Source organism: Eulemur rufifrons, chromosome 30 (assembly GCF_041146395.1).
Source record: "Eulemur rufifrons isolate Redbay chromosome 30, OSU_ERuf_1, whole genome shotgun sequence".
NCBI lineage: Eukaryota > Metazoa > Chordata > Mammalia > Primates > Lemuridae > Eulemur > Eulemur rufifrons.
The window spans coordinates 86,385,769-86,412,293 of NC_091012.1; the positions used below are offsets into that span (position 1 = coordinate 86,385,769).

Here is a 26,525-nt window from a genome sequence, read left to right on the forward strand (position 1 = left end):
AAGAACACAAATAAGTTAGAAGTCTGCTTGATTGGCAAATTTTCCTGGCCAAATACCTATTCTATCTTCCTGCCTAAAGACTGGTCTAGTCTGAGCTAGGATAGGACTCCAGGAGAGCAGGCCTGGAGCAATTTTGAAGATCTTAGGTAACTAAGACCAATCTGGAGCAGAACCAAAATAACACCTTTCCTACCTTAACTCTCCAGATAGTTCCAGAAGCAGCTCAGCTTATGGACCATGTGGAAATAATTAGAACTATGTGTTTCTCAATAGGGGTGCTATTGCCAGTTTGGACGGGACAATTCTTAGCTCTGGGGATTGCCTTACCTTATGAGCCATCTCCAATGGCTCTCCACCTTTGATTAGTATGCCATTTTGAGCACCTACTCCTGTACCCACCATCACAGCAGTTGGAGTGGCCAGGCCCAGTGAACATGGACATGCAATACACAGAACTGTGATAGAAGCTTGGAAAGCAAAGCGTATTATCGTTTCTGTTCGGGAGATACTTCTAGTGTAGCCCTTTAGAAGAAAGGCATAAATTGTGATTATCAATTTAGAGCTGTACAAAACAAAAGGAACAAAGCTTAAATCTATTTAAATAAAACCACAATTTTAAAGTCACATATCCTATCTAGCTACCAACATACTTTTCTTAGTTACAAGGAAACACTTTTATTCTTTTATGAATATAAAAAATTGTGACATAACTGGTAAACAAGTGATAGTCCTAAAATCAAGATTTCATTTTTGATGATTCCAGAGTTACCGACTATGAAGTGAATATAAGAAACATAAAGTGGGGAGGAGGGGATGGGTATATACACTATTAACAGGTGCGGCGCACACCGTCTAGGGGATGGACACGCTTGAAGTTCTGACTTGGGTGGGGCATGGGCAATATACGTAACCTAAACATTTGTACCCCCATAATAAGCTGAAATTTTAAAAAAATTAAAAAAAAGAAACATAAAATTTTACTTTTTCTCTTTTTTTCCTCCATATTGAGAATAAATGTTTTTATTAGGGACTCTCAGGAATAGCTGCAAATATGGAACATAATTTTCAACAAATTTGATCCTGAAAAAATAGAATTCTGAATCTCTGTATACTAGGACCACAAATCTACTTTTCACACTATTCTTTAAAGGCAATGAAAAAAATCACCTGGCATGCAAAGGGAACTTAATCATATTTCAACAAAATCCTTTCAGACATAACAATGTGAAACAAGTATATCTGCTAGTTAAGCTCTTAGTGACACTCAGTGTTTGCTCATGTGGGAAAATATGATTGGTAGCTTTAGGAGAAATCTCCTAAAGCTGCTTGAATTCATGGGAAAAATTCCATAAGAATACATATTCCAAAATACTTCCCAACAATCCTCTTCTTCAATGTGTACTTAGCAGACATGAATTGTTTAAAGAAACTTTTTTATATTATATTAATGACCATAACCTGAGTAGATATATACTTATTATGATTCTGCTTTGTTCTTTAACTGAAAGAAAAAACCAGCATGAAACAGTGTACAGCATTGCATTTATTTAAAAATAAAGAAACACAACAAAGTAAGACTTTCTTAGTAGTAATGGTTTTACAATGCTAGGTTCTTACTAAGTTTTGAAATACTTAAATGTTCATCTAGAAGCTGTAGATCTATATAGAAACAGAGTTGGAAGGGACTCTCATAGATATCTCGGCTTAATGATATCTAGGTTTATGCTTTCATATATAGCATTTATGTATATTTTCATGTTTGCTGTATGATTTTACCTACACTAAATCCAGTCCTGTAACGTGGTATTATTATCCCTATTTTACAGATGAGAAAGCTGAAGGTAAGAGAATTTAAGTGACTTAAAAGTTATACAACTAATTTCAGGCACAATCCAGGCCTACTCTGCCACTTTCTGACACCATAGAGACCATCAGAGAACTAGATAAGTAGGCACTAATATTATCTTATATTTGAAAAGCATTTAACAAATTACAAAGTATTTCTAACATATTATTTAACCTTCACAACAACCGCAAGTTATGCAGAATGGGTATTATTAAAACCTCACTTTATAGGTAAGGAAACTGAAGCTCAGAGAGCAATTAAGTGGTCTAAGATCACACTGATGGTAAATGGTAGAGCTGAGATCCTGAGGTTTTCCTCAATACATCTATAGTCCTTCGTAAAAGCAAAATCATGCTGGAAATGAGACTAAATATAAAATGTAAAAGTTTAGTACTTGCTTTTGGAAAATCACAAGTCATAACAAAAAAATTTTTCCAAAAGGAAATCTTTTATATTTATAGTAATGTGAATGTTATTCTTATCATCCTCCCACTCTAGCCCCTTAAAGATACAGGTTAGGTTATTTCCACTTAATTATTTAAGTAAAAGATTCACAAACTGTTTTGCATGTAGTAAAGTGTTGTTACAAGTCACTTACAGGAAAGTAGGTTTCCACAATCTCAAAATTCAAAAATCCAATTATAATCCATACCAAGAGGGTAGCGATGGAAACAAAAACGATAAAAGGAACAAAGTAGCCACTAAGTTTGTCTGCAAACTGTTGGATAGGCGCCTAGAATTAAAAATAACAACAATAAGTAGATCGGAGTCTCCTTTTCTAATATTGAATATAGAGTATATTTGGTAGTTAACACAAACAGGAATATTTTAATAAATTCTATATCAATGCAACTAAAATTTATCAATGGAATATGTAAAAACAAGATCAAGATTTATACTGAGAAGGCTTTTAAGAAAAAACTTTCTGTTTCTCCTAGGGAGTTAAGTCACCTTTGATGTTTGTGCCTCCTCCACAAGTTTGACAATTTGAGAAAGGGTTGTGTCTGCTCCAACATGGGTTGCACGGATAAGTAATGATCCATTCTGGTTAATGGAACCAGCAATCACTGTGCTACCAGGTTTCTTAGCTACAGGCATTGCCTCCCCTGTATGAAGAGTAAAAACAGATTTAGGGACCATAAAAGATCACTATCTTGAAATATGTTATTTCTTAACTGTCAAAAATCATCTAGAAAGGAGGTTTTTACTTCATAAAATAGAATCTGGACAAATGCCTAGGTGAAATCTGCCCTCCCTTTTTCCTTATGTCAGTTCTAGGCCAAACCTAGGGATACACACCTTAAACTGGAAAAACCTATTAGGTTAGCTCTTGTTAGCAGATACTTTTGGAGCTTCACCCTAGACCTAGATCACTGGTTCTCAACCTGTTCTCAAGGAGCATTTAGAAATGTGGGAGGAAGTTTTTGTATTAATGACTGGGGGCGGGGTGCATGAGGTGCTGCCACTACAATTTAGTGGACCAGGGTCAGGGACACTAAATTGTACTACAGTGTGTAAGACAGTTCCCAGAACTAAGAATTGTCCCATCCAAAGTGGCAATGGCACCCCTACTGAGAAACAGAGTCATAAAATATTTCCATATGGTCCATAAGCTGAGCTTCTCCTGGGACAATCTGGAGAGTTGAGGTAGGAAAGGTGTTATTTTGGGTTCTGCTCCAGATTGACCTTAGCTACCTGAGATCTCTAAAACTACTCCAGGCCTACTCTCTTAGAGCAGACCCTGATGTGGAAAATCTGGAGTCCTATCCTAGCTCAGACTAGACCAGTCTTTAGGGCAAGAAGATAGAATAGGTATTTGCTCAGGAAAATTTGCCAAAGTCTATCAGGCTGTACAGGAAACGGAGACAATTTCCTTTGGTTATGCATTCTGGTAATTAACAATCTTCAGTGAAAAGAGCTTTTGATAGCATAACTAAAACCACAAAATAAATCTGAGGAAATTGATTTAATACAATCTTAAAAAGAACCCATATTCTTTGCTCATAATTTCTAATTAGTTTCTCATAGTTTCTACAAAAAGATCTGCACCTTTCATGCCTATTTTTCATTAACACTTTGGATTCACTTCCCTTTCATGTCACTATCCTCTGAAAGAATATACCTGTGATGAGGGACTCATCTACCATAGAATGTCCTTCAATAACACGACCATCCACTGGAAATTTGCCTCCTGGAACGACCTTAATGATGTCTCCACGTTGTACAAGTTCCACATCCACTTGTTCTTCACTGGATATGAATTAACATAAAAAGCATCATGATAATATGCTTCTTACCCTGACCTCCCTGTGCAAGATTTTTAGTTCATGTCAAGCTTGTGGCTCCATAATTACTACCAGTGGAAGTTAGAACCAACATTTAAGATAGGAACTACTATGCTGTTCTTGCTCACTGTTGGTGAACAGCACAGTACCTGGCACCAAGTAGGCACTCTAAATATTAGAATTGAATGCTCTAAAAAATAATGTAATGAATTTCATTTAGCTAAACAATTTATTTATTGTGTAAATTTGCCTAAACATTTTTATGAGTATAAAAATGACAAATACAAAAGAATGAAACTAGTCATATCTTTAGCTCTAACTTCCAATTTACAAGTAACACAGAAGTTATAGAACAAGTTAAATGACGTCATAAGGAAGCAAAGAGACAAATTCAAATTGTGGGATATTCTACAAAACAACTGATGAATGTTTCTTCAATAAGTCAACTGTATTGCAGGGGAGGAGGATGTTTCTTCAACAAGTCAATTGTATTGGAGGGGGGAGGAGTGAAGATGGGAAAAAGAGAAGGAAGGGAGGAGCTGTTTTAGATTAGAAGAAATGTTAAGACACATAATAGTCAAATGCAGTGATGCATGGACCTTGTTTGAATTCTATTTCAAACAAAGAGACTTAAAAATATTTTGGAAAAAAACAGGAGAAATGTGAAAAATGGGCCGGGCGCGGTGGCTCACGCCTGTAATCCTAGCACTCTGGGAGGCCGAGGTGGGTGGATTGTTTGAGCTTAGGAGTTCGAGACCAGCCTGGGCAAGAGTGAGACCCCGTCTCTACTAAAAATAGAAAGAAATTAGCGGGGCAACTAAAAACATATACAGAAAAAATTAGCCGGGCATGGTGGCACATGCCTGGAGTTCCAGCAACTCGGGAGGCTAAGGCAAGAGGATTGCTTGAGCCTAGGAGTTTGAGGTTGCTGTGAGCTAGGCTGACACCATGGCACTCTAGACTGGGCAACAGAGTGAGACTGTCTCAAAAAAAAAAAAAAAGAAAAAAAAAGAAATGTGAAAAATGGATTGGGTGAGTATTAGGTGACATTAAGGAATTATTGTTAAATTTTTAGGAACAATATGGTATTATAGTTATATAAGAATATGTCATTTTTAAGAGATACTACAGAAATATTTAGTAGTAAAATGATATGATTGATATTTGCTTTAAAATACTACTGAACAGAAATAAAGAGAAATGGATAGGTGAAGTAAAGTGTGGCAAAATGTATATAATTATTACGTCTGAGAGATAGATTATGCGGGTTCATGATATTCTTTTATTTCTGTGTATATTTGAAATTTTTCATAAGAAGTTAAAAAAAAGAGAAGGGGGAAGAATGAAGACACATACCTCAGGAGGATATTATCAGAGTCAAGATTTACAATAGTTGCTTCTGTAGCTTGTAGTGAAATTAGCTTTGCAAGAGCCTCTGATGTTTTGCCCTATAAATTAAAACAAACAAATTGACAATGCTAAGAATAAAAACATTCAGGTCTTAACTAAAATAAAGATATAATCTTTAACATTTATCCAAAAGACAGCTTTAGGAATATTAATTTATTCAAAATAGAAAATTTTTCACTTCAAAAATATGAAGTACATAAAATATAAAAAAGTATTAGGTATAATTTGTGAAGAAATAATGTAAATTAATTAAGAAAAACATCCGGAACCCAACAGATACACAGGCGAAGGACATGAACAGGCAAATCATTTAAGAGTAAATATAAAAACCTGATACATGGAAAAATGTTTATCCTTGCCATTAATGGGAGAAATGCAAACTAAAGCAACCCTGTAACACTACTTAGTGCCTATTAACTTATCAAGAATTTAGATAAGATTCAATGAGGATGAAGTTAAAGTAAAACTACTTCACTGACATAACCTTGCTGGCAAAAACTGTTACAACTTGTAGCATGAGCCATGGAAAAATTTATGCTCTTTAACCCAGTGATTACATCCTTTGTAATGTCTTCTAAGATACTAGTTCAATGGAATTGACTATTAGACATAAACATGTTCAATGCAGGATTATCTAAAATAAAAAATTGCAAACAATCCAATTGAGAAGAAAACCATTATGGTTTAGTAAATTTGAGCACATTGATTTGACTATTATTATTCATAAATATCAAGTAATTATTTAGACTGCAAAAACAAGGAAAAAAACTTTATAGTTTTAGGGGTACAAAGTAGTATGTATAGTATGTTTGAAACTCTGTTAAATATAAATATAAAGGCATATGGAACAGGATTAGAAAGTGATTTACATTATAGCATGGCATGACTTATGGGTTAATTTTTTTCCATCATTATTTTAAACTGTGTGGTCACATCAACTTTTCAATTAATAATGTGATATAAATAAATAAATAAATGATAAGTATTAAATACTCCTCAAATGTCTCTCTTAAAATAAACAGGGATATACTGTACTACCTACAGTATTAATTCCATAAATTTGGTAAATCTTCTAAATGGATATTTAACTTAAAATATTTTTTTTAACTTAAAATATTGCTAAGACAAATATACTTCTTTGAGTAAGTGGTTAACTACATAAATCAACATATATTTCCAAAAATTGCTCTAAAAAATATTATGGTCATTTATCTACCCAACATTTTAACAAATGTCACCCTTTCTTACTTTACCTTTGCTATATGTTCCAGCCATCGTCCTAGTGCAATAAATACAAACAGCATAGGAGGTGTATCAAAGAAAGTAATAGGGTTCACTTTGGCTCTCTCATACATTGCAACCAGAAGAATAACCAAGGAGTAGGCAAATGCAATGGTGGTTGCCAGCACAATCAGTACATCCATATTCGCTGTTTTATGCTTCAGTGCTTTGTAAGCCTGAATGTAGAAGTACCAGCCTCCAAAAAACTGCAACATAGGAACAATAATCACTAAACTTTTTAAAATGCTGACATTCACATATATATCTCAATAACTTAAAGTATCAACATTCACTTCGTTTGGCTTTTAGCTAATCCACAAACACTAAGGGGAGATTTTAAGCTGAAACAATAGTGTTTGTATTTTAGCAGATGTGTGTGCAGAGGAAATGATTCAAATTGCTGTGCAAGTTCTTGGGGGATATTCCATAATATAAAGAAAGTCAGACAGTTCTTGGATTTTTCTTTTTCAGGCTAGCAAAAACAAGAACTAGGAAAATAATTACATTGTTTTGTCAAGAATTTTCTATATAAAACTCATTCCCCTTTCCAAAACTCAACCTAACTTGTATATCACAACTATCAGATCTGTTTGCTATTTTTGTTGGTAAATATAACAGGAAAGCTTATTTTATTAGTATACAGAAATAGACTAAGATGTTTTTAAATCACTGTTTCCTTTTATAAGGATCAGATGAAGGAATAGATCTATTTGATGGAAGTGTTTAATTCCACAGTAAAAGTTTATCTCAAAAGAAGAGTTGATAACATACAGAAAGTGATGAACTAAAGTGCCAGGAAGAAAAAACAAATATAAAGTCATATACGGTAGCAGATATGAATACCAAATGCAAAAAACTTGAATTGATTCTCTTTGTCATTAAATAATATTCTTAGGGGTTAAATGAAATCTATTATCTACTTTACTCAGTTTAAGATTATTTTTATAAAGCATGCCCCATAAAATGAGTGGACTTCTGGTTAATTTCTGTTTTGCAATTGAAAATAACCTTGCCTGCCACATTTTGGTTGTTTTGCATTATTAAAAAATACACTTGCTAACATTGCACTTGCCTGTACAGGTACACACAATAAAAAGGACAGAAAATTCATAATGGACAATCCTGGCAAGATCTGCCGCTCCAGAAACATAGAAGAATGAATGTTGATCATTTCTTCTTCACTCATGGTCCGATTATGGTGAAAAGTTGCAAGGTGGTGGTCCATAATCATCATATATATCATCAGCCCCATTACAGGAATACAGAAAAACAGGCTTACAAGAAAGGACCGTCTCCATCTTATATAGAAAAAATAAGAAAAGAAAAATCATTTTCGTAAGTAGCTAATGGCTAAAGATTCCATGTACTATAGAGAAATACAAGTTGTGACCACTCCATCCAGTATAAGGACAATATTGTAAAAACTAACAGGCTAAAAGGATGTTAAATCTGTTATGAGGAGTCAGAATCTTTTTTTTACTGACACTCCAAAAGTACTTACTGAATTATTTCTCGTTTATGGTCTAGGTGACTTGCTGATCGATCCTTCTTGACCAAAGAAGCTTCAAAACCTAGGCTCTAAGGAAATTCATGAGAAAAAATTATTTTACTGAGTGTATAAATATTATGTAGAGATATCCTAGGCCATGGTATTGTCATTAAGAACAACTCAGTTCAATTATTAAGTAAGTGCAAGTCACTCTGGAGAATGCAAAGATGAAGACATGCTTCCTGTTCTTGATTACCTTTGTTTCTAATCTTTCATCAAAGAAATCAATATTTACTTCATTCTACTTAATGTCTATCCTATTATTCTCAATCTAACAGTTAACTAAGGTGCAATTATCCTCAGTAGAGGTTCTCATTAATAGGCCACAAAAACTAACACCATACTAAATATATTATTCAAGACCTTGCTTATGCAGTCTTTACTCTTCTATCAGAAAATGAACATCAACAAAAATCATTTCCCCCAATAAAACAAAGTATAAAAAGGAAACTACACCTAGTTAAGACTCATCTGAGCATAGACAGTAACATTTTTTACATTTTCAACTGCTAGGGAAAATGCTGCCATCTTACATTTGTTGGCAGTGTAGCACAGTAAAAACAGCAAGCATGAGCTTTGGAGTCAGAGTGATTAGGCTCAAATCCCAGTTACAAAAAAGTTACTAGCTATGTGACTATGGAAAAGTAACGTAACTTCTCTTAACCTGAGTTTCTTCACCTCCAAAATGAAGAGATGATGACACTGCTATAGAAATTAAGGGTTGAAACTTTGCAATCTTGGTAACTGGCATGTCATAGGCACTCAATAATGCTAGTTTCACAAAAATGTTAATGGTATTGTCCTCTATACTAATAGGATCTTATCTGAACTATTAATACCTTTTAGATAATTAGAACACCAATTTTATAGCACATTGAAACTTTTAAAGCACATTCATGTGTTAACACTTAAGATTTAGTGAAGAACAAAGGATGAATCTGTCACAAAGAAAGGGTATGGTCTTTTAAGTTTCTTACTTTAACTTAAAAATAGATCTTTTGCTTTGACCTAAGAAATGATAAGGCATCTAGCAGGATGTTTCACTTTCTTAGTGATTAACACAAATCTTAGTCATAAAAAATTATACTTTATTTCCATTTTCTAAATATTTTCAAGTGATTTTTGGTTCTAACTTAAGTCTGCCTCTGCAAATGTACCTTTGCCTAACTTCTCCTAACAAAGACCAAGAAAAAAAAGGCAGACACATTTACATTAAATTTTGAGATAGATCTTGCCTGGAGTATTCAAAGGGGTCAGCTTTTTTTCATTGTCTTTATCTGATGCAAACTAGAGTGATTCAAGGGAGTGCTGATTGAATAGGTAAGAAAATACAACTGCAAATTCTTGGCACTTACTTCAATTGTATGGATAATATCTCTGGGACCAATAATTTCTGGATCATATTTAATATGTGCTTTGTTGGTTGCCAGGGCCACAGAGCAATAGGAGATGCCTCTGAGTTTTGTGAGGGTAGATTCTATTTTATGTACACAAGAGGCACACGTCATTCCTCTCACCTGTTAAAGACAAAACCTTTGTTATTCAGAAATATACTTTTTCTTCCATTAAACATGAGTTATTACTCATAACTAAAAGAACTCTTTTAATGTGGGATTGCCATGCAAGATCTTATTTGCATTATTAACATGCTTTAGATATAATCATTAAAATCCCACTTTTATAACACATTGAACAGAGATATGGTGCCAGCTGCAACTGGGTTAGATGTAAGAGGATCTCATTAAGTCTCCCTCTTCCTGTCACTATTACTCAGTGATAGAGGATTTAACATCTATCATTGTCTCTTGTATTTAATGCCTTGCTTCCCTCCACATTTTTTCATCCTGCTGAAGTATATAGCCTTTGTTATTATTTCTAGTGAAGGTTAATAGATGACAAAAGTGTTCCAACTTCTTCCAAAAATGCATTTTTCCCTTTATCTTGAGTGGGGTTATAGTTAGTTGGGTGTTAAATTCTAAAATTGATGGGCAGGACTTCTGGAATGATTGTGTGAGGGGCTTGGCCAAATCCTTTCCTCAAAAAACAATATGGCTGGGTGCGGTGGCTCACACTTGTAATCCCAGCACTTTAGGGGGCTGAGGTGGGAGGATCACTTAAGAGGCCAGGAGTTCAAGACCAGCCTGAGCAAGGTAGTAAGATCTCATGTCTACAAAAAAATTAAAAAACTAGCTGAGCTTGGTGATGCACACCTCTAGTCCTAGTTATGTGGGAAGCTGAGGCAGGAGGACTGCTTAAACCCAGGAGTTTGAGGTTGCAATGAGCTATGATGATGCCACTGCACTGTAGCCCCAGCAACAGAGCGAGATCCTGTCTCAAACAAACAAACGAAACCCAATGATAAAACTGACAAAAGTATCAAAAAGCAACCAATAAAATACTTTTGAAATTGACCAAAGGGCATACAACAATTTAAGAAAGATTTATTTAAGGATATCTGCTAAAGGGATATTAGTGAAAATGGTACAGTAAGGACCTCTGAAAATTCTCTCCTCCATAAAAGCAATGAGAAAACTGGCAAAAATTGTAGGATCCATTTTGTCAGAAATCTGGAAATCAAATAAAAGCTTGCAGCAATCTAGGAAGCATTTATTCAAGAAAATCACATGAATCCCAATAAAAACAGCAAGCTATGTGGCATTATAATTTGCCCTATTCCCACCCCCTCCCCTACAGTTCTGTGGTAGCCATGAAAACTAATAGCCCACAATCACAGTGCAAAGCAGCAATAGGGCAGCCACTAAAGAGGGCAGAAAAGGGTTGGAAATCCTTTAAAGCCTCATTCCCAGAGAACTATTATTATTTGACTTGATAGTTCCCTGAAATCTCCCACTTGCATAAATGCCTGACTGCAGCTCAATTGAGTGGGAAAAGCCTTTTCCTCAGGAGATTCATCAAAAACAATTAGAGGCAATTATTTAACGTTGTTACTGCCTGAGATGATGGATAACAACAGCTGAGGTAAACAAATAGACTAGCCAAAGCATAAAAGGAAAACTCTGGAAGCAAGATGTCCATAAGAGCTGTAATATATTCCTAGGAATCTAGAAAGCCATGCACATGCATAGGGCTGTGCACCTGTCTGGGGCTGTGCACGTGCTCAGCAAAGACCTGAAAAGGCCCTAACTTCTCACCTCTTGCTGGCCTTTAGGCTCTGTGCATGCAGGAAGGAAAGGCTAAGGCAGAATTGGCAACTGAACGGCTGAATGTCGAAGGCATGCTCTAACATGTACTGAGTCCCTTGGCAAAGACTAGAAGACTTATTTGTTCTGGGCATTTAAGGAAATCCATATCCATCATTAGCTAACCATTGAGCCAACCAAGACTTCAGTGGCCACACATGACAAAGAATACAGACTTTACAGAGTTAGTTCAGAAAAGTCACTAAAGAAACAACAATGAAAAACAGCAACAACACCACCACCCTGAGTAGAGGGAACAATCTGACTTCCAGAGTTGTCACATTATATTTGCAACAAAAAATTGTGACACATACAATGAAACTAGAAAGTATGGTCCACACATAGGAAAAAAGCAAATAATAGAAACTGTCCCTGACATTGGACTTACCAAAGACTTTAAATCACCTATTTCAAATATATTCAGTGAACTAAAGGAAACCATGTCTAAAGAATTAAAGGAAAGTATGAGAAGGATGTCTCACTAAATAGAGAATATCAATAAAAGAGATATAGATTATTAAAAAGATCCAAATGGAATGTCTGGAGTTGAAAAGTACAGTAACTGAAATGAAAGCAGTGTCTAGAGGGAAATTCATACCTATAAATTCTAATATTAAAAAATAAAAACAATCTCAAATAAATAGCCTAACCTTCCACCTTGAGACACTAGAAAAAGAGGAGCAAACTAAGCATAAAGCAAGCAGAAGAAAGGAAACATAAAGATCAGAGTGAATGAACATTAACAAAGAATAGAAAAAAATAAAGAAAAATCAATGGAAACAAAGCTTGCTTCTTTGAAAAGGTCAATAAAATTGACAAACTTTTGGCTAGACTGACTGATAAAAAAAGAAAGAAAAAATCAAATTATTAATATCAGGAATGAAAGAGCAGACATTACCACTGACTTTCAGAAGGAAAGAAGGATTATAAAGTGACCATATCACGAACAATTGTGTGACAACAAACTAGATAATCAAGATGAAATGGACAAACTCTTAAAAAGACACAAACTACTGAAACTAACTCAAGAAGAAATAGAATATCTGAAAAGACCTATACCAAGTAAAGAGATTGAATTAATTAGTAATCAAAAAACTTTCCACAAACAAAAGCCCAGAACCAGATGGCTTTCCTGGTAAATTTTAAAGAAGAATTCTTAAGAAGAATTTGCATCAATCCTTCACAAACTTGTCCAAAAAAACAGAAGAGGAGGGAACACTTTTTAACTCTTTCTATGAGGTTATTACCCTGATACCAAAACCAGACAAAGACATCACAAGAAAAGAAAACTACAGGCTGGGCATAGTGGCTCATGCTTGTAATCCTACACTCTGGGAGGCCAAGGCAAGAGGATCACTTGAGGTCAGGAGTTCAAGACCAGCCTAAGCAAGGGCCAGACCCTTCTCTGCTAAAAATAGAAAAAATTAGCCGGGCATGGTGGTGCATGCCTGTAGTCCCAGCTACCCGGGAGGCTGAGGCAGGAGGATTGCTTGAGCCCAGGCGTTTGAGGTTGCTGTGAGCTAGGCTGACGCCATGGCACTCTGGCATGAGCAACAGAGTGAGACTCTGTCTCAAAAAAAAAGAAAAAAAGAAAAAAAAAACCCTACAGAGCGATACCTCTTATGACTACAGATATAAAGTCTTCAACAAAATAATTAAAAAATCCTAATCCAGCAGCATAACCATGACCACATGAGACTTATGACAGGAACGCAAGGTTCATTCAGCATATAAAATTCAATCATGTAATATACCATATTTAATAAAGGACAAAAACCACATGAATATCTCAATCAATACACAAAAAGCATTTGACAAAATATTAATTTTTATCATAAAACACCCAACTGATTAGGAATAGAAGGAAACTTCCTCTACCTGATACTGTGATCAAGACTGTGTGGTACTGGCATAAGGACAGACAAACAGCGCAGCTGATGCCGCGGCCCCGCGAGACCCCGCTGGCCACTGAGGGAGCGCCGCGCTGCCCGGCAAGATGCCAGGGAAGGCGGCCGCCCGGGCACTGTGGTCCTGCTGGTCACGGCCAACGTTGGCTCACTCTTCGCTCTTTGACAAGCTAAGTGCTGCCGCCGGCAGGCTGGGCCCTCACCTGGCCCCAACTGCGACCGGGACCCAGACCCCCACCTCAACCCTGACCCTGCCCGGCATCCCAGACCCGCAAACCTCAGACCCCCAACCCGTGGACCCAAGCCCTGAACTCTGTCTGAGCCTGGGCCTTGAACCCCTGGGCCCTGGACCCCGAGACCCTGATCCTTACCCCTGAGCCTGAAACCCCAAACTCTGAGCCCTGGATCCTAGACCATGGACCCTGAGGCCCTAAATCCCCAGACCCCGACCCCTGAACCTGGAACCCCAGACCCCTGCCCTGACCCCCAAGCCACAGACCCCAGTCCCCTGCCCTGATCTCAAGCCTGGAACCTGAAGACTGGGACTCTGAATCCCTGAACCCCAGCCTCCAGGCTGCTGAACCCTAACCCCAGAACCTTGCCTCTGAACCCCGTCTTCAAATCCCAACAGGAAAACTCCAGTCCTTGAATCCCAGTTCTGACCCCTGTTCATGGTCCCTGGAACCCAGACCCCAGAAACACAGTCTGTGGGCATCAGACCCCAAACCCAGCCCTACCTCTGATTCCTGAACCCTGATCCCCAGACTCCTGGCTCTGGCCCTGTCTTCAACCCTGGCCCTGAACCCTGGAACCCTTGTCCTGGAACCTTGGCCTCAAACCTCTGTCTTGAGTTCCTGAACCCTGGAACATAACCACAGATCCTAACCCCAGAACTGACTCTGAACCCTGGCCCCCAAACTCCTGTCCCTGGTCCGTAAACCCTGAATTCTAACTCCAGAATCCCAGCCTTCAAACTTGGTCCCTTGCCTCCCAAACCCAATCTAGCCTGACCCTAAACCCTGAATCTCAACTCTAACCCCAACTCCTAGCCCTGAACCACTGTCCTGGGCCCCTGAACCTCTACCCTATCCCCTAACTCCCCCAGCACCCCACTCCCAAACTCCTACCCCTAAATTCCAAACCTTAGCCCCTAAACCTGGGCCTTGAGCCCTGGGCCCCTGAACCCTGGTCTCTACACCCCAACTCCAGCTCCTGACTTCTGATCCTGGGCCCTCCACTCTGGGCTCCAGGCCTTGGCCCCATATGCCTGGGTGCTTGCCTCTCTCTGTCTGTGGCCAACTGAGCAGGGCTCCTGGTGTAGGATACCCTCATCTTACCCTGTAACTTAGTATCTTTTTAATTCTTAAATAAGAGGAGTCTGTTGAAAGCCCAGAGGACTTTATATTTTTTTTTTTTTTTGAGACAGAGTCTTGCTCTGTTGCCCGGGCTAGAGTGAGTGCCGTGGCGTCAGCCTAGCTCACTGCAACCTCAAACTCCTGGGCTTAAGCAATCCTACTGCCTCAGCCTCCCGAGTAGCTGGGACTACAGGCATGCGCCACCATGCCCGGCTAATTTTTTCTATATATATTCTTAGTTGGCCAGATAATTTCTTTCTATTTTTAGTAGAGACGGGGTCTCGCTCTTGCTCAGGCTGGTCTCGAACTCCTGACCTCGAGTGATCCACCTGCCTCAGCCTCCCAGAGTGCTAGGATTACAGGCGTGAGCCACCGTGCCCGACTATATTTCTTGTATATTAAAGAAAAAGATGCAGAGAAGCTCTTCGAGGCCAGAAAAGGGATGCTGACTGCCTGGGGCCTCTACCTTCTAGGGCTGCCCCTACCCAATCCCCAGTTCCACCTGAACTGAGGTGGGGGAGACAGGGAGCCCAGGCCCAGAGTGCACCGGGAGCTCCCAGAGGCAGGCTGAGGCTGCCCTAGTTCAGCATCTCAGCCACAGTGTCACCCCAATGTTGGTGCTTACACTGCCAACCCAAATAAAGCAGAGTGCGGCTCCAAGTGGCACAGATGGAGCTGAGGAGCCACGTACTTCCCTCCCCTCCCTTCCCAAGGTGGACGGGTTGGTGCAGTGCCAGTGTTGTGATGGATGTGTACCACTGATACAAGCACGGTTTAGATTTCAGAGAAGGATCTGTGTCTTTGCCAGCAGCAAGCATGGGTGCAATGTGTCATTAAGCTAAGTTCAGGCACAGGCTGGGTTTGGTTTTTATTCATAAAAGTAGGCGCTATTAAAAAAAAAAAAAGGACAAACAGATCAATGGAACAGAATTGAGAGTCTGGAAATAAATCCTTACGTTTTCAGCCAATTGAGTTTTGACAAGGGTGCCAAAACACTTCAACAGGGGAAAGAACAGTCTTTTCAACAAAGGGTGTTGGGATAACTGAATAGCCATGTGCCAAAGAATGAAGTTGAACCAATACTTTAAAGCTCATATAACAATTAATTTGAAATGGATCCAAAATCAAAATGTAAGGACTAAAATTATAAAAACTCTTAGAAGAAAACATTGGTTTAGGTAATAATTTCTTAGGTGTGACAATAAAAGCACAAGCCAAAAAAGAAAAAATGAAAAAATAGGCAAATTGGACATCATCAAAATTACAAACTTTACTGCTCTAAAGGACCATATATAGATGTATGTAAACACAGAGAAAGGACTGGTTTATACATGATTAACAGTGTTTATCTTAGGAAGACGGTGGGATTGAGGGATAAGAGCAAAGGGAAACTTGCATCTTTTTTTTTTTTTTTTTTTTTTTTGAGACAGGGTCTCACTCTGTTGCCCAAGTGAGAGTACAGTGGCATCATCATAGCTCACTGCAACCTCAAACTCCTGGGCTCAAGTGATCCTCCTGCCTCAGCCTCCCGAGTAGCTTTTCCTATTAAAAGACATTTTTTTATTTTATTTTATTTTATTTTATTTTATTTATTTATTTATTTTTTAAAGGACATTTAACATAGGTTGGTTCTAAATTATTTTGGGATAGAGTCTTGCTCTATCACCCCAACTAGAGTGCAGTAGCATCATCACAGCTCACTGCAACCTCAAACTCCTGGGCTCAAGCAATCCTCCTGCCTCAGCCTCCTGAGTAGCTGGGACTACAGGAGCACACTGCCATACCTGGCTCATTTTTCTATTTTTTATAGAGATGGGGGTCTCACTTTTGTTCAGGCTGGTCTTGAACTCCTGCCCTCAAGCAATCCTCCCCCTCAGGCTCCAAGAGTGCTAGGATTACAGGCATGAGTCACCACTCCTGGGTAGCTTTTTCCTTTCCTCCCTCCTTCCCTTCCTTCCCTCTCTCTCTCCTTTTCTCTCTCTCTCTTTCTCTCTCTCTTTTTATTTGTTCAGGATATTATGGGGATACAAACATTTTGGTCACATGTAATACCTTTGCACTGCCCAAGCCAGGGCTACAAGTGTGTCCCTCCCCCATACAGTGTGTTCTGCTTCCATTAGTTGTCAGTTACCCCCCTACACCCACTCATTCCCAACTGGCACCCAATGAGTATTACTACCATGTGAACAACTTAGTTTTGATCAGTTAGTACCAGTTTGATGGTGAGTACATGTGGTCTCACTATGTTGTCCGGGCTGGTCTGGAACTCCTGGCCTTAAGAGATCCTCCTGCCTCGGCCTCCCAAAGTGCTGGGATTACAGGCATGAGCCACCGCGCCTGGGCTGGTTCTAAATTTTTGCTCTTAAAATTTTATAATAGCCCCCTCCTCCTCTCCCCACAAAAAATTATAATAAATGTAACCTTATGTATGCTCACATTTCCATAGGAAAGGAAAAGCAGTTGATTTGCTGGATTGGAAAAAATGACTATTTTAAACCAATATGACTTACACCTGGTTTTATGACTTCATTTATAAAATTTAAGTCTTTAATACATCTAGAATTTATTCTTTTACATGCTGCTAGATAGGAATCAAACTATATTTTAAAAGTTGATTTTCATTTAATAATTCAAAACTAGTTCTTTTTTGATTCTTAATAAAGATATGACAATTATCTTTTATGTTCCATGCCAGAAGACCAGCATTAAATTGTATCTTATCCTTCCATTTTCCAGTTTCCATAATTTTCATTATATGTCTCATTTTTCCAACCTTTAATTACCTTTAGAACTTTTCTCTGAACCTTCACCACTTTTGTCCTGAAAACTTTATTAATCACATAAAAATTCTTACTTACAACAAGTTCCAACACACCATCCCCTTCATCAGCATTTTCTATCACAGAGGCTCCAAATCCAAGCTCTCGGATGAACTCCGCTATTATTGGGGGTTGTAAAACAGTAGGATTATACCTTACTTCTGCCTTGCCAGCCATCAGTGCCACAAGTACGGAATGTATTCCTAAGAACATTGATAAGAAAAACAATACAGATAACATTTCTTATAAAAAAGAATAATATTATAATTACTTTTTAGTATTTTTCTTTTTTTTTTTTTTTTTTTGAGACAAGAGTCTCACTTTGTTGCCTGGGCTAGAGTGCCGTGGCATCAGCCTAGCTCACAGCAACCTCAAACTCCCAGGCTCAAGCAATCCTTCTGCCTCAGCCTCCCGAGTAGCTGGGACTACAGGCATGCGCCACCATGCCCAGCTAATTTTTTCTATATATATTTTTAGTTGTCCAGCTAATTTCTTTCTATTTTTAGTAGAGAGAGGGTCTCGCTCTTGCTCAGGCTGGTCTCAAACTCCTGAGCTCGAGCGATCCTCCTGCTTCGGCCTCCCAGAGTGAGTATTTTTCATTTAACTGTCAAAGGATTAAAGTGAATCTGGAGAAATTTATTACTTAGCTTTTATACAAGTCTTGAACATAAGCCAAATAAAAGTATTTCAAAAGGTAGCCTTATTTTGTTAAACTTTTTATTATGGAAATTTTCAAACACACACACACACACACACGCGCGCACACACACACACACACACACACACATATATATATATATAAACAGCATAATAAACTTGATGTACCTATCATCCAGCTTCAATAATACTTGGCTAATCTTATTTCATCTATATTCCTATACACTCCACTCACTGCTTTCTACACAGATTATGTTGAAGCAAGTCTCAGATATCATATCCTTTCACATGTGCATATTTAAATATGAGGCCAGGCGAGGTGGCTCACACTTGTAATCCCAGCACTTTGGGAAGCCAAGGTGGGAAGATTTCTTGAGGCCAGAAGTTCGAGACTAGCCTAGGCAACATAGCAAGACCCGATCTCTACAAAATTTTTTTTTTTTAAATTAGCCAGGCCTGGTGCTGTGGGCCTGTAGTCCTAGCTACTTGGAAGGCTGAGGCAGGAGGATCCCCTGAGCCCAGGAGTTCAAGGTTGTAGTAAGCTGTGATCATGCTACTGCACTCCAGCCTGGGTGACAGAGACCCTGTCTCTAAAAAATGGATTTAAATATGTATCTCTAAAAGAAAAAGACTCCAAAAATAACCATATCATTTTAATACCTAAAATAATTTTTCACTATATCATCAAATATCCAGTATTCACATTTCTACAACTGTCTTATAACTGTTTATTAGTTTAACAGGTTTGTGTTTGAATTGGGTTCCTGAATTGCAATTGGTTGAGTATGTATCTTATAAATATAACACATTTTTAGAAGCTAATAACATAGAGTTCTAGCAAAAGGAACTCATGCCCATAGAAAATCATCACGGTTTTAGCAAAGAATCTGAGAATGTACCAACATACACATTATGATATTATCAAATAATAGTCATTCCTAAAAATTCTCAAGTTTTACTGTCTGGCACTCACTAATCTAAAAGCTCCTGGGGAAAAAAAAAAAAGTGCCATGAGACTTCTTAACAAAGGAGTTCATTTTATGGCAGGCACACTATTCACTGGTGCAAACCTTTTGTTAACAACCATTCACTTCTCTAAGCCAGCTATTGCTGTCATTGCCAGGACGAAAATTAGTTCTACATAGCAGAAATAGCAGCCTTTTCTAGGAATCTGTGGCATCAGGTGGTTACCTGACAGGGAATGGGAATCAACAGTCCATAGGTCAACTCTGAGGTTTGATAAAAAAGAAAAAAAGACCAAATATTAATTTAACAATAGTTTTTAATAAGAAAAAATACCTAATATACTCTAATTTTCTACATAATGTGCTTACATTTTGGGCTTTGTGGATATCAAACAATCCAGATGATCAGTTCATGGGAAGGTATCAGTAATAAGAGAAAGGTATAGTATAGAGAAAGTAGGAGAAATCTTTGCTTCAGTTGACTATAATCTATAGCCAAACAAAAATAGAAGAGAAAATCTGATTTTTCAAATTTCAAAAATACAAGTTTAATACTATTCAAATTATAGATAATTTTTCAATTCTTCAAATTATAATTAGAACTCTTTTGAGATTCATTTTTAAAAATATAATGCAGACTAAATTGAGGGAAGACCAGTGCTACTTAGTTGTAATAAAGAAAAGTGAATGTGAAGACTCCAGCTAGGCTAACAATATTCCTAATTGGGTTAAAGCATAAAGGGGATGTGCTAAAGGGGACAGTATCGAGTAACTGAAGAATCAGTTTAATGGAATAAAAGAAAGATTTATAATTGGCATACGTACTGCTTGTCTCATGAAAAAGGCTATTTCTTAATTGCCCCAAAATAGTCGGTTCTTAAATTAACCAGACCTTGCAAGCTTCTTTTTGCTTTCATTTGCTTAGAAACCGCTTACCTTTTCTTTTTTAATTAATCAAACAAAGGGTAATATAAGCTTTATCCTTGACTATATTCCATTTAGAAATAATGGAAGCTGAAATGAAGGATGCAAAAATGACAGAATGCAGATAATATTAAACTGAAGATGGCTCAATGTGCCATACATTTTGTTATAATAATGGGCTTCCCTTAATATATAAGGTGATATGATTACTACACACACTTTGAGTTATTGCCTCAATAGTGGGAATAAGTTTACAGCTAACACCATGTATCATTAAGACACGTAGGGCTAGGGCAGACTAAGTACCAAACCTATGACTTTGGTGTCATTAAACATAAGCACGTATCTGTATGGTTAACAAATCTATGCTATACTGGCAAGTCTATAAATAAGAGTGCAAATTTATAAGATAAAACTTTTTTTTTTTTAGGCCGGGCGCGGTGGCTCACGCCTGTAATCCTAGCACTCTGGGAGGCCGAGGTGGGTGGATCGCTCGAGGTCAGGAGTTCGAGACCAGCCTGAGCAAGAGTGAGACCCCGTCTCTACTAAAATTAGAAAGAAATTATATGGACAACTAAAATATATATATATACAAAAAAATTAGCCGGGCATGGTGGCGCATGCCTGTAGTCCCAGCTACTCGGGAGGCTGAGGCAGTAGGATCGCTTAAGCCCAGGAGTTTGAGGTTGCTGTGAGCTAGACTGACGCCACGGCGCTCACTCTAGCCCGGGCAACAGAGTGAGACTCTGTCTCAAAAAAAAAAAAAAAAAAAAAAAAAAAAAAAAAAACTTTTTTTTTTTTTAGAGATGGGGTCTCGCTATGTTGCCCAGGCTGGTATCAAACTCCTGGCCTCAAGCAATCCTCCTGCTCCCACCTCCCAAAGTGCTGAGATTACAGGTGTGAGCCACTACACCCACCCTATAAACTAAAATATCTGAGTGTGACTGAATAAAAATATTTTGTTGTAGATTTTCTAAGACTTTGTAACCTAAAATTTAAACTTGTACAAAATATTAAGTAACTTTTGAACATTTTCACTACAAGCAAAGAGAATAATATAATTCTGAACAAACTTGTTTTTGGTCTGGATATGGTAATACTGGAACTCTTATGGATTCTAGTTGTCAGTTTTAAGCACAGTTTTAAAAGAAATTTTATGTTTCTTAAAGTCCAAAGTAGCCAAGGTCCATAAAGAATAGTAATTTTGTATATTTCCTTCTGCTATTTTTCTACTAATTTCATGGACATAAAAATGCAGGTGTCGGACAGATATGGGTGGGGGAGGGGATGGGTGTATACATACATAATGAGTGCGATGCGCACTGTCTGGGGGATGGACGCATTTGAGGCTCTGACTCAGGGTGGAGGTCAAGGGCAGTATACATAACCTAGGCTTTTGTACCCCCACAATATGCTGAAATAAGAATAAAAAAAACTGGAATACAACTGCATCAGACATGAATGTGAAAGACATGTATCATTAGGGAACACCCTTTGTATATTCCAATAAATCTTTGTAAACCAGCAAAAAAAAAAAAAAATGCGGTCACGAGGTAAATGCCACAAGAAAAAATTTTACTTAAGGGAACAAAACACTAACAAAAACTGCATGTCAGGAAATCAGGGTTGTCCCACACATCACTGATAGTCTTTATGAGGCCTTGGCAAGAATCATAAACATGGTTACAAAACATACAAAGGAACCAAAAGGACAAAAATTCCCAAACTAGCACATCAAATAACAAGCAACAATCTTTAAGAGCATCTCACCTTCTTCTCGTCTTAAATTCCGTTCAATGTTTGCTACACAGGAAGCACAAGTCATGCCAGTGACCTGTATGTAACACTTAGATGAAGTCTTTGTCTCCTGATGATCATGAACTGGTGCCATCATTTTAGGATACCATTCATTAATTGAAGTCAAAAGTGGCATTTCCGATGAGGGCTGAGCTATTACCACCAATGGCTCATTTGGAGATGTGTCTGGTAGAAAGGGAAAGATTCTTTTCATTTGTGGTATTGATCATTCTCCAGCCACAATCTCGTCAGGCAATGTAATCCTTACCTCTAGGTACTGCTAATCCATTCCTTTAAAACCAGCAGGGTTCTACTCTAGCCCTCAGCTATAAGTTATCTATGCTTTTTCAGGCAGTAACTTCCAATTTCAATCCTGCTCATCTCAGTTCCCAGGAGAATCTGAGCTAACTGAATAAATAAAATTTTAGTTCTTCCGGCCATTATATCCACCCTCAACCCCAGGTAGAAAGTAGTTTGTTAATGGATAATTCTTATTGTTATAATGAATGTTTATTATCATGTTGATGACTTGCCCACTGGCATTAATGCAATTCACAGTATATTAAGTGAAACAAAAAGCAATTTGTAAAACAGCATTGCAATATGATGTTATTTAAATTTTTTGAGTATATGCATATATGAGAACATGCATAAGAAAGCCTGGGAGGCTACATATCAAACTACTAATAGTGGCTACTTCTCGGGAATGGGGTTAAAGCAGGAATAGAATGACAGACAGATGAATAGATTTCTCCATCTAAGCTTATGTATTGTTTGAATTTTTAACACAAATATATAGTATTTTTAAAATTTTAAATGTCTTTGTGGACAGTGGAAGAGGCAAGGAGTAAGTCAGCAGTAATCTTCATTTTGTGCAAAGGAGTATTCAGAGAATCTTTACGTAGAATGTCTATGGACTGTGGAAGCTCACATCAATTCAGAAGCTCCCTTGCAGTTTCAAAAAATCTGCTATTCTGTTTTAGTTTATCCATTGCAGTATTAATCACCTCCCAAGATGGGAGAAATTATTGTTTCTAACACATCCCTGGACCTGCAAAAAAGCCAAAGATTTTCTCCTCTCCTGCAGAGATAAGGAGGAAAAGAGATGGATAAATTTCCACTAATCTATGTAACTTATTCTTTCTCCCCTGGGACAAAACATCAGTACAGGTCTATTTGGCTAGCACACAAACCCCTGCATGGCAGTTGGTTTTCAGGATGTTAAAGAGCATCTTTAGAAGAAACTTTAACAAAAGCCTGACCATTTCCCTAAAGAATAATGATGTACACTTCTCAAATTGGTATAATAATGCCTCTTAAATTTTAATGCACATACGATCACCAGGGGGACCCTGTTAAAATGCAGATTCTGATTCAGTACATCTAGGGTGGGGCCTGAGATTCTGCATTTCCACCAAGTTCCCAGGTGATGGCAGTGCAGCCACTCTGGGTATAGCAAAGGACGCTTTGAATAGTAAAGTGTTCCTAAATTAGTCTCTAATCTTAAGTGAACCATTTTACAAAGCTATTCATTCAGATAGTGAGAGCATTATTTGGAACACAGATGTTGAAATTTACAAAATAGTACCACTGTTATGTTAAAGAACTTAAAAAAGAGGTTCATTTGCCAAAAGGAAATAGCTTAGGCTTTGAATAAAAACCATTATTTTAATCTAGATAGAAGCTTGTTTTATTCTCTCATAATTACTGTTGAAACATATTTATGAACTTGGACAAGGAAAAAACACTTTGTACTTCCAACTGCTTTACATTTTGCTCCAGAGTAATTTAGTTATTTCAGGTACCAGAGGTAACCTGGAATACCATCTATAATTTTCACACTCTAAAATAAATCATAGAGGTAGTCCCTTTTAGCTACCTTAGCATGATCACTAAACAAAGACCCGTAAAATTCTGACCTTTACCCTGTGAGTGTGGCAAGCAAAACAGCAAAGGCTTCCATCTTCCACAGAGGCAGTGAAGGTGTTAAAAAGTCACAATGAATAAAATGGCTGGTTTCTTTTAATTAGTTTGTCTATAGTCTATAACAACAGTACTTATGCTTAAATGAATCCAAAGGAAAGTTGACTTTCCTGTACTTGAGGCAACAATTAGAAATGATTCCAAAAATTTCAAGGAAGGATTTCCAATCTGATATTCAAAACTGGTAGGAGGTTCTGTGTCTGGTGTAATGTGAAGAACAAATACATAATCCTAAACTGGCTTAAAAACAATTATAAACATCATGTCTGCAACTAACTCTCAAATAGTTCAGAAAAAATTACATATATCTGTGTGTGTATATATAAATGTATGTCTATCCATCTATCTAGAATGATAAAATAGATGTGGTAGAATATTAACAATTGGGGAATCTGCATGAAATTGATAAACAGGAATTCTTTGTACTATTTTTACAGTTTTGTAAGTTTGAAATTAGTTAAAAATAAAATGTTATGAAAAAGGGAAGGAATTTAATCAAGTACTTTGTTTGCTTTAATTGGTTAGTAATTATTTAACTTCATATATGTATTTTAACTTTAGAGAATGATGACATTGATGCTCATAATAAAAGGTATGTCCCATTTTCCTCATTACCTGGCCCACCCAGGACTATTATGACATAAAGGCAAAATGTGCCAATCCCTATGTCTAACAATGGGTCACAGTGGTAAATGGTGAGGCCTGGATCAGCACTGACACTCACAAAATGGGTAGTCACAATTCTGGTGGCATCTTAAACTCTTGCAGAATCACAGAATGCAGTCAGTCATTTGATACCAAGCTTTTATCCCAATAATATGGGTCACTAGTCACAGCTCCATCAGTTCTTTTATGGTGACATTCATTGTGCCAAGGTTTTTTACCTATCCATCATGGCCATTAATGTGTTTGTTATGAGCCATAATAGACACAGGGGACATAACAGGCTCCTGGTAATTTGCTGAATAATTGATTCCCAGGGTCCTTAACAATAGTAGGTTGCAGTAAAAGACACTGTTAAGTTACTGAAAATGCTGCATTCATGGTACCTGAGGACTAGGTAGATGCTATCTAATCAGTGCCAGTGATAGATTAGGTACTCTTAAATTCCACTTACTAGTCTGATCAAAATTTCTCCTATTGTTCAAGTCAATCTTTGAAGCCACTTAAGATAATTTGAAAGTTGCTTTTGTTCTGCTCACATTTGTTATATAAAACCTCATAAAATACTAGTTATTTTAAATTATATTATTTAATATGATACAGTCATGTGACACATAAACAATGGGAACACGTTCTGAGAAATGCATTGTTAGGCAATTTCAGTGTGAACATCATAAATTGTACTCATACAAACCTAGATGGTACATGTATTTTGTATGAATTTTTTTATATGGAAAACCAAATGTCCCAGCATGATTATTGAATATCAATCTTTTTTTTTCTTTTTGGAGACAGAGTCTTGCTCTGTTGCCCAGGCTAGAGTGAGTGCCGTGGCGTCAGCCTAGCTCACAGCAACCTCAAACTCCAGGGCTCAAGTGATCCTCCTGTCTCAGCCTCCCGAGTAGCTGGGACTACAGGCACGCACCACCAGGCGCAGGCCCGGCTAATTTTTTCTATTTTTAGTTGCCCAGCTAATTTTTTTTCTATTTTTTACTAGATATGGGGTCTCGCTCTTGCTCAAGCTGGTCTCAAACTCCTGAGCTGAAACAATTCTCCCACCTTGGCCTCTCAGAGTGCTAGGATTATAGACATGAGCCACTGCACCGAGCCCTGAATATCAATCATTTCCCCTTCTTGGTCTGCATTGCCAATAATAAGTGCCATATATCAGGCATATATATATATATATATATATATATGCTCCATTATAATCTTATGGGATCACCATCATTGTATATGTGGCCCATCATTGACCAAAACATCACTATGTGGCACATGACTGGTATTATCATCACATTAAATCAAGCTTCTGGACTTATTTGTGTAAACAAATTTAACATAGATTTAATTCATAGATTTTATCCATAGAAGTCAATGCAGAAAATTATGTAGAATAGTGTTCTAAAACTTCAATGGGCATATGAATTACCTGGAGAATTCATTAAAATTAAAATGCAGATTTTGATTTAATGGGTCTGTAGTGGGCCAGATAATCTGTATTTCTAACAAGCTCCTGGGTGCTGCTGGTCTGAGAACCATACTTTAAGATGCAAAACTACAGGCCAGGCGCGGTGGCTCACGCCTGTAATCCTAGCACTCTGGGAGGCCGAGGCGGGTGGATCGCTCGAGGTCAGGAGTTCGAGACCAGCCTGAGCGAGACCCCGTCTCTACTAAAAATAGAAAGAAATTATATGGACAACTAAAATATATATATACAAAAAATTAGCTAGGCATGGTGGCGCATGCCTGTAGTCCCAGCTACTCGGGAGGCTGAGGCAGTAGGATTGCTTAAGCCCAGGAGTTTGAGGTTGCTGTGAGCTACACTGACGCCACGGCACTCACTCTAGCCCGGGCAACAAAGCGAGACTCTGTCTCAAAAAAAAA

The 26,525-nt window shown here is 37.7% G+C and overlaps 1 protein-coding gene across 2 annotated transcripts in view; it reads right to left on the reverse strand.

Moving 5' to 3' along the window:
- ATP7A (ATPase copper transporting alpha) overlaps positions 1 to 26,525 on the reverse strand; it is a 63,016-nt gene that overhangs the window by 14,427 nt on the left and 22,064 nt on the right. Inside the window, exons 4-14 of one of the 2 annotated variants that reach the window (XM_069463108.1) lie at positions 21,969 to 22,181; positions 17,692 to 17,855; positions 9,727 to 9,888; positions 8,324 to 8,400; positions 7,895 to 8,120; positions 6,795 to 7,028; positions 5,488 to 5,579; positions 3,969 to 4,096; positions 2,798 to 2,952; positions 2,445 to 2,579; positions 328 to 522 (exon numbers count right to left, since the gene is read on the reverse strand). In XM_069463108.1, the coding sequence (XP_069319209.1) occupies positions 328 to 522; positions 2,445 to 2,579; positions 2,798 to 2,952; positions 3,969 to 4,096; positions 5,488 to 5,579; positions 6,795 to 7,028; positions 7,895 to 8,120; positions 8,324 to 8,400; positions 9,727 to 9,888; positions 17,692 to 17,855; positions 21,969 to 22,181 (1,781 nt within the window). The remainder of the gene's footprint in view (positions 1 to 327; positions 523 to 2,444; positions 2,580 to 2,797; positions 2,953 to 3,968; positions 4,097 to 5,487; positions 5,580 to 6,794; positions 7,029 to 7,894; positions 8,121 to 8,323; positions 8,401 to 9,726; positions 9,889 to 17,691; positions 17,856 to 21,968; positions 22,182 to 26,525) is intronic. The other variant, XM_069463109.1, reaches the window with a different exon arrangement.